Genomic DNA, 20,407 nt, shown 5'->3' on the forward strand with positions numbered 1-20,407 from the left:
TTTCAGAGCAGGGTGTTCCATGCAGAGCCCTGGGAAGACCAGTCATTCTGTTGCCCTCAGTAACAAGGGCAAATGAAAACAATTTAAACAAATCGTAAGGTATTTCTGGAGTGACTTTCAAAAGTGTCAGTTTAGTTTGTTTCATTGCTTCAGGGTTGGGTCAGCCTTACCTGCACCATTTCTGGCGGATGGTTGTCCAGCCTGTTCTTCATCGTAATTCCTCTCTTGCTTTGGTCTGGTCCCTAGACTGCCTCTAGTCACCAATGAAACTGATAGCGTAGGGTAATAGTTTTGCCACAATGCTCACGGACTGTGGAAAAAATACATTTGAGTGGGAGTGGATTGCTGCCTTTGAGGTGAATTCAGGGGAAGAAAATGGCTACAGCAGCTTTGAGCAAAATGGCAAATATAAATGGCAAGCAGAGAAATAAATAAGTTGTGGGGTTTTGTTTTTTTGTTTTTCATGGACATAGTGGATGACATTTGCTAGAGCACAAAGTTCAACAGAACTTGACTGAAGATGAGGCTGCAAGCATATACTTTGGGAAAGCTGCATCTACACAGAAGAAGCAAACCGTTGAGCCTTTAGGAAAATCCCCATCCAAGATATCAGAAATAATGTGTTAGCTATGATCAGTAAAGAAATAGCAAATACTCATTTGAAGGTCTGACAATGCACAGCTGATGTTCAGTTTTACATCTTTGACATCCTAGACAGCTCTGGTATCAAAAAAAAAATCTCTTGGAAAGCTCTTTGAGCAGTCTGTGTGCTGCAGTGTTTGAATCGGTTGAGAAAAATGCACTTACCAAAGCTTTCTGAAAGCTGCATGGATAACCATGTTGAATTTTCTTGGGCACAGCCTTGTTGCAAAAAGAAAAAAAGGTGGCAAAGACTGCTGAGCATAGAAATGATGTTTTCTTTCTTTAGTTTTGCAGGTACCTACCTGTGCTCCGAGGAGGGAAGCCACATACATGTGTTGCTTCTTACTCATTGCATTTGTTCAGATACCATGGACATCAAAGCAACAAATCAGTTCATGGTTGAAAGCATTTAGAAATGTGCTTCTTTTTACAGCAAGTCCTTACTGATGCTGCTGTACATAGGAATAAAAGTGGGCAGGAAGCCTCTGAGCTTTGTCTCCAAGTGCAGTGCATACAATTTGCTGCACTGAGCTGATGATATACAGAAGCAAACATTAGCTTTAATTAACTTGTTACTGCAGTATAACAGGCCTTTAGTGCCTCTTGCGCCTCTAAGGACATGGCTTCACCGGTGCCTCCAGATGAAGGAGAGTGTGCCAGGAATATTACTTGCAGTGGTCATAACCAGGTGGAACATTTGCTTTTCATGCTAGTCACCTTCAAGGCCAGTTTATTACTATTTTTATTTAAAGAAAGAAAAGGCAGACTGTATGCAGATCTGTGGAGTGTGAGTCAGCAGTTGAGGATGTGGTCATGGGGACTGAATTGGTAGAAACCTATGTAGGTGTTCTAGAATTAAAGGTATTTTTGTTCCAAAAATAATGTCAGATGTTACCACTTACAAAAAAAAAATTGGAGAGCAGAGAGAAGAAGGCATGAAACCAGAGTCCACAAAGTAGCAAATTATTTTGGTCTTATAAGCAGGAGTAAAAGTAAAAACTCAGACTTTTATCGAAACGCCCGATCCTTTGCTTTTCTGTCAACCTGCCAGCTTTTCCAAGCACTGCAAATTCAAGCAAGCCAAACATCTTGATCTCCCATCAGTAAATAGTTTGATGTAAATTCCATATTTTAAAGACAATGACTGGCAAAAGCCTGGCTTGATAAGCGGGATACTGTGATGTAAACTACTCAAATACCCTTGATCTTGGTATAACTGGAAGCAGCTCTTTTTAACACCAGCTACGGCTGTTTTGAGAAATCTGTTGCTGTGCATGAAGAATGTAAGAAATGAGAGACTGCTTTTTGATGGCAATATCTGAAGAGGATACAGATAAAGATTCAGCCTGTGGACAGCACGATATGTAAGGGTAAGCGCACTGTAATTGCAGGACAACTGCCACACGTTCTGTAAATTAAAGAGTTGAACTTGTCAGCATTTAATAGTTTTAACTGCACAGCTATTGTGGCCATAATGTTGAAAATGTATTTTATTATTTAAAAGCCTCTGCATGTGTTTTGTGTGGTTAAGATGACCTGCAGATTACTGCAAAAGAGTAGCAGAACAGAAGGCGTTTCTACCCTTTTGCCGTGGAAGGTAGCAGTGTAAAAGTTACGGTCTTCATCTTATGTTTCTAAAAGCAGCACTAAGTGCTCTTCATCTCAGGCTTCCTTTGAGTCAATGTTGACTCTTTCCTCTGAAAAACAAAGTACCCTGCTCTTTCCCTTTCCCCAGTCTAATCCTTCAGGGCTCCGTAGTGCAACATTGCAGAGGCAAGAGAGGAAGGTGAGGAGGAATTAAGTTCCGTGGTTAGAGACGTGAAGATGATCAGGAGAGGGGACACATCTCCATGGCTCTGGGCCCCTGTTAGCTGTAATTGCCCCGTGACTCTGCTGGGCACCTCAGCAGGCCGGAGGTTGTAGCCACCCGTCCACGTTGGTATTGGCTCCTGAATGTCCTCTGCCTTCAGCTTGACAAGTGCAGGTAAGCAACAATTTGTAGTTACCTTACTCTAACATACACTAGGTTGAAATGGAGCATTTGTGGAGCTGTTTTCTGAGCTCAGCCCTGTAATTTTGAATAGTAGTATAACTGGCAGCAGCATCATGGACTTTCTCACTCAAATTCAGCATTGCATCTCCATTTGTGTATCTTCACTGAGCTCTCAGAAGTCAGGCAATGTTTGCCAGATAGTTTTGTGGTATAGGTGGATTTCATGACTTAACTGGGGCAATGGAAATTTTATTGGCAGAAGCAAGATTTGAATTTTATCTTCCACAAAACAGATTACTGCCACAGTCACGGCTTTTCAGTTCCTCCCTTCATTAATGACACACGTTTCTTACATCTAGAGGGCAACAGCAGCAAGGTATTATTTAGAAGGTGAGACTGCATGAATGTCCTGGGTTGTTACAACTGCTCACTTTCCTCTCTTATTCCTGAGTGCAGTGCTCCTGCCTTTTCCTCCATCAAATACTTCATGTACTTCTAATGTTCTGCAACTTATTGTCAGAGTTTGCAAACTTGTAGACAGCAAAGCCATGCAGCTTCACAAAGCAGTGAATCAGAGTTGTAATTGGAGCAAGCATGGAGTAATTTATGCCTGCACATATGGTCTATAACCTGTGATTTATCCCTGGAGGAGGTCAGCAATCATATTTGCAGGGTTCTGTGCTAACCAGAAATGGAAAGGTTTGCAGGGCTCCTTCTGTTAACACCAGCTTTCTTAATGTCTTGAATCCATTTAACTCCAAGAATGTAATTCTGAACTTGTTCTGAGGGCATGGAGTTCACTCTTCTCTGTGTATGCCTTTTATTGACTTAAATAAGTAACCAGAGAGAGTATCTTGGTCTGAGTTTACCCTTGAATTATTTTTTTTTGATAGTTTCTCTGCCCTCTCTGTCTATGATTCATGGCTTGACCTAACCTTCTCTCACCCCTATGGCCAGAAACCATTGGCTGTGCCATTGCATTTTATCCTTCCATCCCATCTCAGTTTTTAGGAGTCCAGTTTACACCTCATATTTATACTTTGTGCACTTGTTGTTGTGGGGCTGCATACCTTTGTGTGGTAGACCAGGAGGTAGGCGCTACTTCCCTTGCAGTGTGGCACTGGCAATAGGGGTTTACTCTTGTCAGGGTGAATGAAAGGCAAGTCAGACTCTCTAAGTACCCTGTTCCCCAGAGCATGATGCAGCACTGCCTTGGACAGGTGGCAAGGAGATGGCCACCGTCAGGCTGCCGTCACCAGACCATGCTGCCTAGGGTGCACAGCATGGCATGGCAGCTTGTGCCCAATATCTCACTGGCCAGAAGTATTTGGTGACTGGACCTCAACCTCACTGCCTGTGACACTGAGGGGACTGAAAATAGCTCCCTGAGTTGAGCTCCTATGTCATATTGTAGTGATAGGACAAGGAGGAACGGGTATAAACTGGAGAGGCGCAGATTTAGGCTTGACATAAGGAAGAATTTCTTCACCATAGGAGTGGTGAGACAGTGGCACAGGTTGCCCAGGGAATTAGTGGATGCTCCATCCCTGGAGGTGTTTAAGACCAGGTTGGATGGGGCCTTGGGCAGCCTGGTCTAGTGAGAGGTGTCCCTGCCCACGGCAGGGGGTTTGGAACGAGGTGATCTTTAAGGTCCCTTCCAACCCAAAATATTCTGATTCCATATTCAGTTTCAAGCAACCTTCTCCAGCATCTTTTGGACTAGTATGTTTGCAAGCCTTCTAATGATAATATTTAGGGGTATTGGGTATGTCCCCCGCATACCTGTTCAGCCAGGAATAATACTGGGAAAGACCTCAAATCATGTTGGAGTCCTGTGAGTTAACACCAGGTTGAAAAAAATGAACCAGGATAAGAGGAGAAATAAGACTTCCAAGAGAGAGTTAAAACATTCTGCCACACTGAGGGGTTGTAGATACTTCAGGTAATGAAGAACAAAAGCCCCATTCATGCCTGCTTTTTTCTTCTGTCCCTGTGACAAAAGAGGAGGAGGATAGTTTCAAATCAGAAGGAAGATGCTTTATGTGCAAAGCAGCCTGTGGACCTGCTGTTTCCTGAGGCTGCTGAGTGAAATCATTTAGCAGGGTTACCAAAGAGCTGGATAGCAAGTAGGCTTTTATAGCATTTGCAGCCATGTAAGCAGCAGTAACAACAGTGAAGTAATCAAATCTCATCCTTCAGAGGGGAGGCTGATTATCTGAGTGGGTCTGGGATTTCCCTCTTGCACAGTTGCTGGGTACCTTCACAGACTAATTGAAACCTCAAGTGCTGGCTGGGGCCAAAGGCACAGAAGTGGTGGATCAAATCTTTGAAAAGACAGTAGCTCTGCTCCCGCTTCTGCCCTGAGGCCTGATAGCTCTCCAGGTACTGCTATGTCTTATCTCTGGCTGTGGCTTTCTGCTTTTTAATATTTTTTTTAATTTGTTCTTGAGCTGGGCTTCAAGTGGGTTGCTCTGGCAGAGTCATAACTGCTGGATGAGATCTCCCCATCTCCACTTGCTGTTTCTGCAGCATTCTTTGCTGCCTTTTAACCTGAGACCAGTCAAAGGCATAGCTGAGAAGAGGCAGACATGGCCCTGGGCCCTGACTGGACCTAAGGCAAGAAATATCTTCATCTTATTTCCTCTTGTTACAGCTTTTCTGTCCCTTAACAGTTGGTCTGCTGGCTCTGTGGGCAACTGGCCCCAGACCCAGCTGCCTCTTGTGGGAGTTTCTGCTGTAGGATGCAGCATCTGTTTCAGCCTACTCTTTGGTCTCTTTTCTTCTTGTCCACTTGCCTGTTTCCAGAAGAGAGCTCACATCCTGAGGGCTTCCAATCTCAAATCTATAGGGGCAGCCAAGCCTGAGCCCCAGTGGGCACTTGAGTCCTCAGCAGGCAGCTACCAGCCTGCCTGACAGGAACAGGGAGAAAAAGAACCCCTTTTCTCCAAAGAAGAACCATCCTCGCTTTCCTGGGTGGTGGCTGATCCCAGTAAGGCTTGAACCTTGGACCACCAGTGCATAAAGGGAGAAAGAAAGGTGGTGCTCTGCTTGTAGAAAGTAGTTTGGCCACCTGTCTGGTTGTAGACATAAGGAAAATGCCCCGAAGGTTGGAGTGAGTATAAAACGTGCAGTTTGGGTAGACTCTGCACAAACCTCTTGTCAGTGACATACATGAATCTGACTGTTCTGCCACTCCATGGTGCCTTTGAGAACAATCTCCTTGCTCATCAGGTCACTCAGCACAAAATCATACAAATCTCCTTGTCCACGATGCTCTGGTGCCAGGCATGGGTTGTGCAGGTGAGGGCTGGTGAAGGGACAGGTTTGACATAGCACCTTGTGTGCTGTAACCACACATTGCTGGAAGCATGCGTGCTGCTTCACCCTGGCTAATGGGGTCTGCTGTGGTGCTTCTGTGGCTACCAGCCGGCTTGCTTGGGCAGCTGGCCTGGCAGAAAGTGATGTGCCTTTCTTCTGGGTTAGATTTTAGGTGAATCACTACTGTGAACCATCCCTTGTGGCTATAGGGAGGCTGGTCCCAATGCCAAAGAGGGGGATTCCATGGAGGGGATTGTGGTGAAAAAATAGCCTTGGAAAACAACTGGTGTGCTTAAGGAAGTGGTGTGAGGTAAATACGCAGAAAAGAGGAAGGCCAGGAGCTGGCCTGACATCTGTCTGACAGGCTAATGGCTACAAAAGCCTGGCCCAAAATCTTCAGCCATTCACCTGGCTGTGGGACAGGTTCTTCCCAAGCCTTTGATTTCTGCTTTCCCATTTTTTTTTCCTTTCCCATCCTAACCAGAACTAGTTTTGTAGAGAGGCTGGAGCAAAACCATCAAAGCTAATAGTTCTGGCATTCCCCCTTATTCTTGTTGACTTTAAATAGCCATCAAGAAAGTGCTCCAGTAGCTGGGATGCTGTGCAGAGCTCTTGGAGACCCCAAGGATGGGCCAAACCTGTGGTGGACCACCTCGCTCTGGTGCTCTTGAGACAGAGCAATGGATGTAGCCACACAACTCTGCTGTCCACTTATAGGAGATTATACGTACAAGGTGATGTGTTGAATCCTGTGGCGTGTGCTGGGGAGAAAACCTGCACTGTGTCCTCAATCAGAGGTTGGCCTTGACAGGTCTTCTGGCTACGGGAAGGTGGAGGAACTCTTGTCTCTTTTCTATTGCTCTCCCTGCTCCTAGGGAGGAACATGTGAGCCAAGACAGATTCTTCTCCAAGGGTGCCCCATGGAGATCCCAAGGGAAAAGCCAATCTTTTGGAGAGGAACTGGAGTGCCAAGAACTTTCTCTGAGGCGAGTGTTTATCCTATTATTTTCTGAAAAATCATTTCTATCACACTGAGGAATTAGCCTGCCAAAGTGCAAATTGCTCAGCAAGGAAATCACTACTTCCAGATTAACTCCTAGCTGTTTTGTCTCTTCGGTGTTTGGCTGATGTAAGTGTTAGGTAAATATTTGCACAACACAGAGAATTGCTCCCCTTTCTTCTCTTTTCCAAGGGTCAGAGAAATGTCAGCTGTTGGCACTTGTGTGCAGCCAGGCGGCTCTGTTTGCTGGGAGGCAGGCTCTGTGCCAGCCGTTTGCAGGAACTGAAGTACAAATGAGCCTGGGAGTCACCGTGGTAGAGCGACCCAAGTGGCTGGCTGTGGTGGCCAGCATCCTTTTCCCAGGAGAGGCTGGTTCCTGATGCTTCATCATGAACTAGCTTCACAAATCAGTGAAGTTCTGACTTTAATAACAAAACCCATTAATCTCTCCCCTCTGCACAAAAAGAAAAGACTGTTTCTGTTTGTGTCCTACCTCGGCGAATCTCCAGGAGTGAACCAATTTTTATTCCTGCTTTTTTATTATTATTATTTTATTCCTGTTTTACTTGGTTCCTCTCTTATTTAGCCAGTCCCACTCTTCTGCCTCTCTCCTCTGGAAAAAAAGTGTGCTCCCCTCTCTCGCGAGTACAATGAGCCCTCAAAGTAATGAGTGCTGAATTTCATGCAAACTGTTTCAGCCCCATTGCAAGTGGAGCGGTGTGTCCAGGTGCAGGGCACTTGGAAACAGTGGTTCCTACCTCGTTGCTCTGAACGAGGTTGAAGCTCACCAGTTATACATTATTTTATGTGAAGATACAGGATTTTCACCTCCTTTCCCATGACAGTCAGTCCCTGAAGCACGAGATGTGCTTTGCTGCGTTAATCATAGATTACTCACCTGTAGTGTCTGACTGAAAAATTTTCAGCAGAAGATAAATACTAATATTGATACTTTCAGTTATAAACTTAAACTGTGGCTTCAGCTCAGAATCTGAGGATAGGAAAACCTAGATCAGAGATTTGTGGCTGAACAGCATGTAACAGGCCCTGAATGAAACCCACACATCTAAGCCAACACTTAATCTGGAGAGCAGGATACCCTAGTTGCCTCCAAGTCTTGTTTCTCCACTGCATCTCTGACTACTTCTCATTTTCCGCATTTCTTGCACTATCTTTTCATTAATTATCTTCTTTTTTCCCCATGTCATAGGAGGCAGCTTCAACATCTGCTAATCTCTGCCAGACCCCGCAGCACCCAGGTTCAGGAGCAAGTAGAGAGAGTTTTGCAATCCTGTTTGTAGGTGCATAAGAGTTTAACACAGCCAGAGAGTAGGATCTGCTGAAGGGCTATTTGTGAACTCTAGTTCCTGGGCTTGTTTTAGGTTTGCCTTGGCCTCTGTATAGTTCGAAGATGTTTTGGAACTGATAGTTTGTGGCTTTCAGATGCCCCCTCCAAAGCAAACTGATGGAGCATGCTCCTACTTAAGCCACAGTGCATCTCCTGCCCTGCTGGGTTGGGTAAGCAGGGTCAAGATAAGTGGGTTGGGTGAAGATGGGTATGCTGGCTCTGAAACAGTGGAGGTTTCCATAGCAGTGGGCTGTGCTGCTCGCTCAGAACATGTCCCTGCCACTGCTGGTTGCAGGAGCAGTACAGAAGGCTCAGACCATTCTCCTCAATGCTCAGGGAAACATCCTACTAGTTTCGAGTATATACTAAGGCAGCCAACTTCTCTGGACCTCCTAAAGCTTTGAAGGTTATTTCTATTTTTAAAGATAATAGGCAAAGAGCCTGGCTCGGCTCCCTGGTCCATGGATACTGAGCTGGTCTGCCACCAGCCTGGGACTAACTAATGCTTGTGGAGGTTTTGGCACTTGTGCTCTTCTCAGTTAAGCTGTCATGTGGTGTGAGCACAGTGCTGAGCTGCTGGCAGGTTGGTTAGTTGCTGACTCAATGCCAAAATGTTTAGCAGATCTGAAAACCACATGGTGTGAGCCACCATAAAACTCCTGGGAGGCATGAGCTCTGCTCTGTCTCGTTAGTGATATGGACAGTGGTTATGGAGAGTTACAAGGTTATACTGCATCTACTTGCCTTTGTCCTTCCTAAGCCCTGGAGGCCAACAGAATTTTAGAAGAAAACAAAAAATATATCCTGCTCTCTGGATTTAGTAGACTGGGAGGGAAGGTGTTGTCAGATGAAGTTGCTTTTGGAGATGGAAGCTGACTTCACTTAGATAATGGCATTCTTTGACATCACTGCTAATGTTTTAGGCATTACAGCTGAATGTCCAATCAGGTGTGTTCTTTTCCTTCAAGGAAAGAAGATTGAAAGCTTTTATTGTACAAATGGATGCATGTTCAGAATAACATTCTTTTGGTAGTTAAACTAATTAGAAGTATGGTTATTGTCTTACACTTTTTTCTTTGAGATTGCTAGTTAAAAACACCATAAAATACAGGCTTGTCTTTAATTTGACCAATGGGATTGGGATCATCTGAGGGATCTACAAAGAGGTTCCCAGTCTTGTGGTGAATAATGATATCTCTGACATGTATTTTAATACTATGATGAATCTTTAATATAACGATTTAATAAGAAGGAAGGAAGAGCTTTTAAGGAAGACAAAGGCAATTTCTCTCTATGTCAGTCTGCCAACTCCAAGTAATGTAAACAAGTCCTAGTCTCTGCTGGACCACTCTAAAATATTAGAGGTCTCTCAGCCTCACAAAGGACTAGTTTATTCTGGTAACTGCTGCGGCTTCTTTTTTTACCCCATACACTGACATCTCTTTCTGTTTCTTCTGCACAGGATATGAAAGCTGGAGGGAGCTGGCTAAGGCTCTGGCAGACAAGAATGTCCCAGGTGGGAACCCAAGCCTTCAGTTTTACTATCTGCAGAAGCTGAGACACCAGGTGAGGAGGCTTGGGATGTCTTCTGAACGCTTGGAAGGGCAGACCTTCCTTTCTGATGCTGGTGCCAAGAGAGAGCTCTCTCTTCATGCAGAAAAAGAGCATGTCACAGGGCAAAATCTGAGCTGACTCACAGCAATGTGAATGTACAATGACTCCGCTGTAGTCAATTAAGTTATTTTAGAGATATTAAGCTGCAGTGGTGGGCTGAAGCTGACTGGTATGTGGCACAGGAAGGTAGCACTAAGCCAAATGGAAACAGAAATGAAAGGTCAGGAGACAGTTTATAGCTCTCTAGTGAAGCACACCTCAGTCCTGTTACCTGAAGGAAGTGTTGAAAGAACTACCACTTGGACCTTTTGAAGGGGTGGGCAACAAAATAAAGGAAAAAAAGGCTCAAGTTTTAGCTCTGTGCTAGCAAACAGTTATAAAGTGCCAGCATCCTTTCCCCTTGGTAGCTCACCATGGAAATTTGCTGTCAAAAAGCTAAAGAGCATTTTCACTCCACTATGGCCATGATAGCTGGCCTGTCCATTGGAAACAGAGGTTGGAAACTTGCTTTTTTTCTCACATGTTCTTGGCCTTCTTGTGTATGTGTCAGTGCTGGGTCATTTATTTATTTTTTTTTTTACTTTCCTCTACTTGTATTTCAGAAACAAGAACTGCAAAGAGGCAGGAGGAATAGATCAAATTATGCAGCTGTGGACAGCCCTGTCCCCTGGATGCCAGAGGTGAGTGCCTTTCTCCATAGAATTTTTGTGAGGGCGCTGTAGCTAGAGACCTGTGCAGCAAGACCGGAAGGCAGGAACCTCAGCCAAGAAATGAATTTTCTTCACTTAGAGTCCATTCCTTATCACCCGCTATTGGTTTAATGACACTTATAGACCTGAGTAATCATCTAGAAAGACAGGAGTGTCCAGATTTCTGATAATTCGGCGTCTCCGTCAGGTATTAAGGCACTAAGCACCCACCTACAAACCCCTGAGAGCAGACAGCCTGCTATCTTCTGGAAATATGAAGTTTGTTCAGGGCTTGGAGTGTGTAGGACCAAGCATTCAACAAGCAAATACACAACTGTGGCACGCACAACTGTCACGCTCTGCTATTGCTCTGGTACTTGCTTCTCCAACCCCAGTGCGTCCGATGTAGAGATTTCTCCACTTCAGTGACTCTTCTGATGAAGAGACCTTCTCTGGTGACCCTTGAAGACTGGGGTAAACATTCTCTGTGTTTCCTTCATACCTCTTTCCTCCACTATTCCCTTATCTCAACATTCCTCTTCAGATAAGGGAGCAATGCAGCTTACTGATAATGAGAGGGGCACCAGCCAGGGGGCATTTGACTAATGGAGTCACTAAATTCCTCAAGGTGATTAGAGACCCACACAAATTAGAAAGAGCTTTGCAGCTGTCCCTGTGCTCAGGGCATGAGGTGATCACTGGATGGTGGAGGCAAAGCGCCTTCCTCCAGCCATCACACTGAGCAGTTTAGATCCCCACAGCATGAGCTAAAGCTTTCCTGAAGTCAGCCAGCACCAGAACCAGACCTGGCCACTGGTCTGTTCTGCATCACCTCCAGCGAATGCCAGTCCCAGCTGGGGCCTGGAAACTTCCTGTGGCCACAGAGCCTTGCAGGCAGCATACAGACAGGGCTGCCCCCACCCTCAAAAGCAGCTGCTGACAAGGAGCCAGCGGGATGTCAGAGCCAGAGCTGCTGCTGCATGCAGGGACAACACAGAGCAGTTACTGCTACCCCTTCCCTGAGGCTTTGTCCAATGTCTCTGATCCCCTCCCTGGTGGTTTCTCAAAAGCCTGTCAGTCTTGAAACCTGACAGCAGTGGGGTGCAGTGAGCCTTTACTGGGTTAGAAATGCAACTAGTGGAGTGCACACTGTGGCTTGGGCGAAGGTATGTGTTGTATGTGTTTAGCACAGGGATGATCTGCAATCCCCTCTGCTCTGCTGGTGGGGTGACTTCATGCCCTTGCATGCCACGGCACTGAGCTGGGCACCCACTAGCCTGCAAACCTGCTGTTCTGGTGTGGCACTGACAAATGAGAAGCAAGCAGAGAATGTGCTGGCCAAGGGGAAGGAGCAGGACTTGGGGTGTGCTCTGCAGGATGACCCTATGCCAGGTGTTGCATACGTTCCCTGCAGATATCAGGTCTGTTGGCTCAGACCATCTGGGCTGGGTATTTGTGGGTACCCTAGGCATGCACTGTGTGAGGTGGCGAGTGACAGATACGCTGCGAGAAGACTTGAAGACCCAGGGCATGCAGATACCAGACTGGGGAACTGGTTTGCACGGCCGTACCCGACTCACACACCCTACCATTCTTCTCCATCAGCTGCTTCTAATGCTGCTCCTGTGAAGCACCTGCCTCCTTCACCAGTTTTCATTTTGTCTCTATAAAGTAAAATCTCCTGCCATAGCTGCAACTCTGTCTGTACCCAGAGGGTCAGAAGAGCCATCCTGACCCTCAGAGGCCAGTGGTTCACCAGTGCCAGCTGCAGTAGATGGAGAGGGATCAATGGGCACAGCTCTGTATAGAGCTGCTTGCTGTCCTCTCAACCACCAGCTGAAAATTTTCCTTGCCCGAGGATTAAGTTCTTCTGTAACTCTGCCTAAATTAATTACTCAGGGTCTATGATCCCATTGTGCCCTTCCTTCAGTATCTCTAAGAACTTAATTGCAGCCTGATTCCTGGGGTGAGGGGCAGTAGGTTACCTCCCACAGATGGGGTAGCTGGGTTTTGTTTGAATACAGAGGTATATTCCAGTAAAAAATAAATAATTAATAGAGTTGCGAGGTAAGCTGGCAGCCAGCCTGGCCCAGAAAAGACAGCTTTCTAGTTTCAGGAGACTAAATCAACAGTGTAAGCCTTCAGCCTTAGATAGCATGGTGGGAAAGTGTGTGCATAGGAAATCCCTAATGAAGTTATACCCTGAGTATGGGGTAGAACTGGGTTCAGACTTACTCCTCTGTTCTTCAGGGTGCCTGTGCCTACAGTCCCCACTGCCACTGTCCCTCTAGGCTCCAGAGCAAAGTCTTCCAGCTGCCAGCGTCACCCACTGCCCCATCAGGCTAGAGAGATGTAGGGGGTTTAGTTTCATTGATTTAGAGAAGTACCTGGCCATCAGCAGGGCGAACCTGCATTGTGGGACCCTGAATGTCAGTGCTGTAGGGATGGGAGGTGAATTGTCAGAAATCTGCCTGGTTAGCCTGATCCTTTTAATTTCCCTCTGCAAAAACCTCTGTTCAGCTGTGAGAGGAGAAAGATCTAGGCTGTGCTGGGGGGCATTTGAAACATTCCTCCTTTGTGTCTGTGCAGCCTCAGGACTTCATTCTGGTTGGAAGGAGGTGTGAGGGACATCTAGGAGTGCAGCACCTTGCAGGCAGCACCTGTATAGGTGCATTGGTGCTGCATGAATCCCGAGCATTGTGCCAGCCTATCTCTTTGCCCCCAGCGAGCCCTAGAAGGAAGCATCCTTTCCTAAAAGAACTAAAAGAACACAACTATTCCTGCTCACTTTGTCCCTGCCCACATCCCATCCTCATCCACTTGCACCCATCAGGTATCAGGGGTCAATGGGACAGGGGGACTTTGTTAATAACTTGTCTTGATGGATTCCTGCAAGTGCCCAGCGCAGCAGAGCTTGTAGCGAAGCCCAGCTGCTGGCTGCTGAATGTCAATCAGTCAGGGAAGCTGGGCCAGGCAGGAGGAGGGGCTGTGGCTACTCTGCAGAGACAGAGGAGTCTTATAAACTCATGAGTTTCCAGTTGGCTGCACAATGTCGTCTTTCTTCCCTGAGTCAGGCCCTCTCTGTGCCCTGTTTTATCGTCCTCGGCACTGCGTGGTCCCTGAGCTGCACGCAGCCACGCAGCTGATTGGCCTCTGAGGTGCCAAAGCTGCCCAGGATTAAAATAGGAAAGATCTCTCTTTTCCATCCCGCTCCAGTTACAGTGCAGCAGGTCATGTCACTGCTGCTGCAATCCTCCCGGCTTTGCTGCTTGCCCCTGGCCTCCTCTACTGGCCTCCTTCACCTTTCTTCTCTGGGGCTCCTTGCTCACCAGGAGCTGCTGAGTGTGTGGCGCCATCCCCTTGGGCTGTTTTGACATGGCAGAGTTTGGGCTGTGCTGTCTGTGTGCCTGATCCTCCTTTTTGGTCTGTTTTCCTAGGAGGGTCTGGTAACATAAAATTCCTCACTGGAAGGAAGCGGAAATACCAGTCTTTTCACACAAAGCCAGGGCTTCAGGCGGGTGTTAATTCAGCACACTCAGCGGGAAGGGTGGATGTCGGGGCTGGGAGCCCAGCATCACTCCTGAAGCGTGGAGGCTGCTGTGTTAATACCCAAGCAGGGATTTGTCCCAGCTCTTTCTTTTCTGCACTTCTTAAGGTTCAGCTCTCCCTTCCCTCAGGCAGAGCTGTCGCTTTGTGCCCATGACGTTGTGCTCAGGAGGGTGTCAGCCAGCCCAGAGCTTCTTGGGAATAACAGCTCTTGCGTGTGTGCTCCTGAGCGTGAACACACAGTGCTGACTGTGCCGCTGGTGCACAAGCTGTGCCTGGTTTGGATCTGAGCTGCATTCTTGCAATGCTACTGTTTGAGCAGGGGGGTTATAGGCGACTGGGAGGTGAGGCTGGGATGGGCAGGAGGAGACCTCTAAATCGGGAGTCACAGGCTGCCTAATACCAGCTTCTGTTTAAGGCCCAAACTGTTGGCTTCTGTTCCTGGTTCTGGCCAGATCAGTCTATCCAAAATTTTCAAAGCAGATGTTTTTAAGGGGAGGAGGGAGGCTTTACTTGTTGCTTACCAGCTCCTAACGTTCCCGTCTTTTGAAACTCAGAGTGAGAGAGTTCCAAGGTGGGGCATCAAACTCAGTAGCCATGTTCTAGAAAATCCATTGATGTTTCTGAGGAGCTGTGACCGTGAACTGGGAGGGATGGTGCCATTCATCTGTTGCTGCAGTCTGCAGCAAAAACCCTAGCAGGAGATTTTTACTGTGTGTTCCAGAAGAGACCCAAATAGCAAACAGAGGAATTTCTCAGCTGCCTGCAATGGGCAGCCATGAGTTGAGTTGGGGGACAGAGGTGATAGGGTTTCAAAACAGCTGCTGCACAGAGGGCTTGTGGGGGCTTAAAATTAAAGCTTAGCTCAGTTTTCAGTCCCAGAGCAGCACTTTTGGCAGGCAGCATTTATCTGTCAATACAGTCTTTCTTTTCTCTTTCAGAGGAAGTAGAGGGTAAGTTAATCTGCTATATTGGGAGAAAATCTTTTGCTTTAGAAAAGACTCGGAAAGCGCATGCAAGAAATGCTTGTTATTTACCAGTTAATTATTTCTAATAGCTGTGAGCACAGGAAAGTGAAACGACCTCATTACTTCCTGCCAGAATCTTCTCTCAGGTGACTTTGGAGGTGAGTTTTGAGCTACAGATCTCAAGGACCATCTTTTACAACACTGGTGGACTACCTAGTACAGTGGAACCTGCTTTATTTTTTAGTAGGCTGCCCTCTCCTTAGTACTGCCAAACTTTGCAGTATTGTACTAGAATACGACTATTTCAACTTTCCTCTGCAAACATTTGAACAAGTCTAGCCATTCTTACGGGATCTGCCTCATAAAGATCTTTGTCAATAATCTGGATGAAGGCATTGAGTGCACCCTAAGCAAGGTTGCAGACGACACTAAGCTGGGTGGAAGTGTTGATCTGCTGGAGGGTAGGGAGGCTCTGCAAAGGGATCTGAACAGGCTGGACTGCTGGGCTGAGTCCAATGGGATGAGGTTTAACAAGGCCAAATGCTGGGTCCTGCCCTTGGGGCACAACAACCCTGTGCAGTTGTAGGAGAAGAGTGGCTAGAACGCTGCCTGGAGGAGAAAGACCTGGGGGTGTTAGTTGACAGCGACTGAACATGAGCCAGCAGTGTGCCCAGGTGGCCAAGAAGGCCAATGGCATCTTGGCTTGTATCAGAAATGCTGTGACCAGCAGGTCCAGAGGGGTTATTCTCCCTCTGTACTTGGCACTAGTGAGCTCACTCCTCGAATCCTGTGTTCAGTTCTGGGCCCCTCACCACAAGAAGGATGTTGAGGCTCTGGAGCGAGTCCAGAGAAGAGCAATGAAGCTGGTGAGGGGGCTGGAGAACAAGTCTTACGAGAAGCAGCTGAGGGAGCTGAGGTTGTTTAGCCTGGAGAAGAGGAGGCTGAAAGGAGACCTTATTGCTCTCTACAACTACCTGAAAGGAGGTTGTGGAGAGGAGGGTGCTGGCCTCTTCTCCCAAGTGACAGAGGACAGGACAAGGGGCAGTGGCCTCAAGCTGCACCAGGGGAGGCTCAGACTGGATATCAGAAAGAAATTTTTCACAGAAAGGGTCATCGGGTGCTGGCAGAGGCTGCCCAGGGAGGTGGTTGAGTCATCACTCCTGGAGGTATTCAAAAGACAGGTAGATGAGGTGCTAAGGGATGTGGTTTAGTGGCAGACAGGAATGGTTGGACTCGATGATCCAATAAGTCTTTTCCAACCTGGTGATTCTACGATCTGTTTTGGCATTTGGACTACCCCATGTCAAAATCAGCTCCGTTGCAGTCCTGTTCGTTGTGAGCACCCCCTACGTCTATCTTTGCCAGAAGGGACTGCAATGCCAGCCTCTCCACAGTGTGGGAGTGTTGCACCACGTTTGATAGAGATCTGAGCCTGCAATCTGCAGTTGCAAACAGTTCTCTAAGAAGAAAAAATAGTATCACTTGTGGATCACAGAAAACTGCCTTAAGACTCAGTTTCTGGCGGGGACTTGCTGTGGGAATCCAGCCTGTTTGCACCTCATTTCATGTTCCACAAGAAACAGCAATTGTCATTATTTGATTTGGCTGAGAAAAGTAGTCTAAGACCCCTGGGTGCGAACGTGGATTTGGCCAAGGGGCATGGGACAGCCCAGCAATTACATCCCAGTTCAGCGTTTGTCACACTTGCAGTGATTTATTTGTATCCCAAGTCTGTGCAGAGTTCTAGGTTTCTCTTGGCTGCATCCATTGCCCCAGGTCCTCTGTAGTTCCTCTCTGATTTTGTGCAGCGTCACTCTGGGGAATTATATCCACGTTGTCTCACAGCTTTTCTTCTTTCCTGATGAGCAGAATCCAAGCTGAGGCTTGTCAGCAGAGGAGGAAAGAAAAGGAGGTAGTGGGGGACAACATGGACTTGCAGACATCAGTCCAGCCCTGGTAGTGCAGACACCAGTGAGAAGGGGCTGATAAGACACCACTCAAGAACAGCCGTGGTTTGTGAATGTGTTTTGCTTGGCACACAGAGGTGATTTTCACGTGCATGGCTAAAGCCCATAGCTTACAAGGAGCATTACTGCATAAGCTGGTGCCACGCCAAGTCTGCTCTGCGTCCTTCCTTCAAGCCACAGTTTATTAGAAAATGAAACCCTAACCCACTATCCTGGGAGTGATAACTCCATGAAGCAGTTTCTCTGCCAGGAGTGCATGGAGGGCTTGGGCCCTCCTCCACCGTGCTGCTTTAGCCCTCCTGGAGGCTCCCCAGTGAAAAGTAAGAATTTGCTGCCATCTGTAGACATTTGGGTGCTGTTCAGGCTGTTTCCCCAGCTCTGCTCACACTGCCCCTATATAAGCAAGACGGCCACAGCAAAACCTCCCCAGTCCCAAGCCCTATTCCTTTCTTCAGCATTTCCCCATCTAAGGTAGCTTCTACAGTATCCCGTGTATTTATTATCTGCTGTTGGATGCCAGTCCTGTGAGGAGGGTTTCGGCATCCAGCTCCCTTGGTTGCAGGCAGAGAACTTGAACCTTGCTGGGAGCAGCCAGCTCCTCCTTTCTCAATGGCTCTGGCAAGCAACTGTCCCTTGAGGAGTATATTGCTGAAATCCCACAGTGGTCAGTAAGCTTTTCCCAGCAAAGCTCTGCTCCAGGTTTCCTTTGGGCACTGACAGCCTCTCGTCGTGGGGCTGACTGGTTGGCAGGGACAGCCACCCATACCCACGCTGCACACCGTCCTATGCTGTCCGAGAGGGGATGCCTGCTCCCCACAGGTTTCTGTGTCTCTGTGGGCACGTGGAAGCCGTGCTGCTCACTGACCTGCCCTGCTGAGCCTCTGTCTCCCTGTCCTACCATCCTCCATGGGCTTTACCTCACAGATAGGCTTTGAGAAAGGGGTCTGCCATTTCCATTCCTTAGTGTGCACCCTCTTTCTCGAGTCAGGAAAGTAGTCCTGATAAGGTGAGGGAGTCCAAAGCACTTTCTTGGATGACAGAAGACCTTGCACTCTCTTTGCTAGGTCATGGAGGGTTATTGCCACCCTACAGTGTCTCACACCATTACCTCAGAGCACAGCCCTCTGATTAAACACCTCCTTGATGGGGCAAAGTACAGTGAATCCCACCCACTTAACTGAGGTGTGTCAGGCATTTATCACGGTTCCCTGGTGCTGTTCAGACTATCACCTGTACCACCCCCAAACCCCTAGCAGATGGGAAACAAGGCTCTGGGTTGATGTCTCCTGCAGAGCAGCCCATCACAGCAATGGCATCTTCTTTTGCTCTCACAAGCGCTCCAGTGCCAGGGGCCGTGGCCAGGTTTGGCAGAACAGGGGAGAGATGCAGCAATTCATGGTGCCCCATTTCTGTCCCCCAGTTCCAGGGCCAGGTCAATCTGCACGTGTTTGAGGACTGGTGTGGCAGCTCCACTGAGCAGCTCAGGAAAAACCTTCACTTTCCCCTCTTCCCCCACGTAAGTAAATATTTGGCACTCTCTGTCCTACACTTCCCAGCCCTGCTTCCCATCTGGATCACCTCTGCTCCCTTCATGTCCTGTCCCTGTTGCTCTCCATCACCACCTCTGTCCTCGAATCCTGAGCGTCCATCACCTCCCTCTCCATCACCATCTCTGTCCTCCTGTTGAGGGAGCAGGAAGCTTTCACAAAGGTTCAACCATGGCAGCTCTTCTGCTGCACAGGGGCGTCCCATTTTACCCATGCAGGCCTGCCAGGCCTCAGACACAGGGAGAAAGAGCCCTGCTGTATTTGATGTCCTCCCTCCAAGTGGCTAGCAAATGCCGTGTCCTGTCCCCACCATCTGACTGGCATCTCCCGTGCAGCTGTTCTCTCCAGTTTGTCTCTCGCCTGGCCTGCTCTTTCCCACCGCCTCCATCACACACTGTGCCCCTTCCTCATCCCAGAGCAAACCTCATACTTTCCTCTGCCCACCTGTCCCAGGGTTTTTGTGTCTGTCTTTGTTCCTGTCACATCTTCTTCTTCTTCTTCTTCTTCTTCTTCTTCTTCTTCTTCTTATTATTATTATTATTATTATTATTATTATTATTATTATTATTATTTTCCTCTTCCACTTCAGACACGAACTACACTGAAGAAGCTGGCTGTGTCCCCAAAATGGACCAACTATGGTCTTCGGATATTTGGCTACCTGCATCCTTTCACTGATGGTGAGGGCTGTAAAGCTGCTGTGCCGCCACTCGCGTCTCTTCTCCCCTGCCCCTGTCTCTCCTCCTGGTACGGAACCACTGGTGCCTTCACCCCTGCAAGCACAATGCATGCCCAGCTGTCTGTGACCGGCCGTGGCCTTGGCATGGGTGAAACACATCTGCCTCCTCTGTAGGGTGGAAAGGAAAAGCACAGAGGAAAACAGATGGGAAGTTCTAGATAAAAAACAATGCTGTTGTGGATGTACAGCCCCATGGTGTGTGCGTGAACACGAGCAATCCCTGAGCTTTTCCTCCCTCCCTTGCCAGCAAAAGACTCTACATGACATCATTTATGTTTCTGCTGCTCCCCGGGTACGTGAATACTATCTGACAGCAGCTGACATCTGTATCGCCCAGCTGTGTGCTTCTGCCTGGAGCAGCCTGCTAGCACTCAACCACGTCTCCTGGTCCTCTCAACCCTGGCCAGAACAGTGAGACTCAAGCCCCTCTGCCTCTCTTCATGACTTCATGTGCATGTTCCTTCATCCAAACACAACTTCTCACACAAAAATCTGCTGTGGAAACAAAGGGGGAGGCAGGGAGACTTCACATGGCCTTCTTAGCTTTCCAAATGAGATGTCAGGTAATGCCAGTGCAGAATGCATAGTGAAACAATTGCATCTGTCAAGTTTTGTTTTCAAACACAGCAGAGAATTCAGAGAGGTTCAAAGGGTTGCGTGTAATAATAACAAAAGGGAAGGTATGGTCTTCCCAGGAAGAAAAGTGAAGATAGCATTTTAGAGGAACAGAATCCTTTCTATGCACAAGCCCTGCTTACTCCCTCCATCTCTCAACAGGGGAGTTTCAGTTTGCCATTGCTGCAGATGACAATGCTGAGTTCTGGCTGAGTTCAGATGAGAAAACCTCTGGTCTCCAGCTGCTGGCCAGTGTAGGCAAGGTACAGTACATGCAGTGTGGCTTCTTCCATCAAGGCTTAAATGTTTCCATGGGGATGGAGACGTTCCTGTCTTACATACTTCCTTGGACTACCCAAGTTCCTTTCCCTGCCCAACTACAGTCAACACCCCCACAGATGCCAGATGGGTCTGACAGGAC

General features: G+C 47.6%; 1 protein-coding gene across 1 annotated transcript in view; it reads left to right on the forward strand.

The window, feature by feature from the left end:
• B4GALNT3 (beta-1,4-N-acetyl-galactosaminyltransferase 3) overlaps positions 1–20,407 on the forward strand; it is a 70,909-nt gene that overhangs the window by 33,714 nt on the left and 16,788 nt on the right. The window contains exons 2-6 of the mRNA XM_069860668.1: positions 9,764–9,867; positions 10,518–10,595; positions 18,506–18,601; positions 19,222–19,312; positions 20,149–20,249. Of these exons, the coding sequence (XP_069716769.1) occupies positions 9,764–9,867; positions 10,518–10,595; positions 18,506–18,601; positions 19,222–19,312; positions 20,149–20,249 (470 nt within the window). The remainder of the gene's footprint in view (positions 1–9,763; positions 9,868–10,517; positions 10,596–18,505; positions 18,602–19,221; positions 19,313–20,148; positions 20,250–20,407) is intronic.

This window comes from Phaenicophaeus curvirostris, chromosome 1 (genome assembly GCF_032191515.1).
Source record: "Phaenicophaeus curvirostris isolate KB17595 chromosome 1, BPBGC_Pcur_1.0, whole genome shotgun sequence".
In the NCBI taxonomy this organism is placed as follows: domain Eukaryota; kingdom Metazoa; phylum Chordata; class Aves; order Cuculiformes; family Cuculidae; genus Phaenicophaeus; species Phaenicophaeus curvirostris.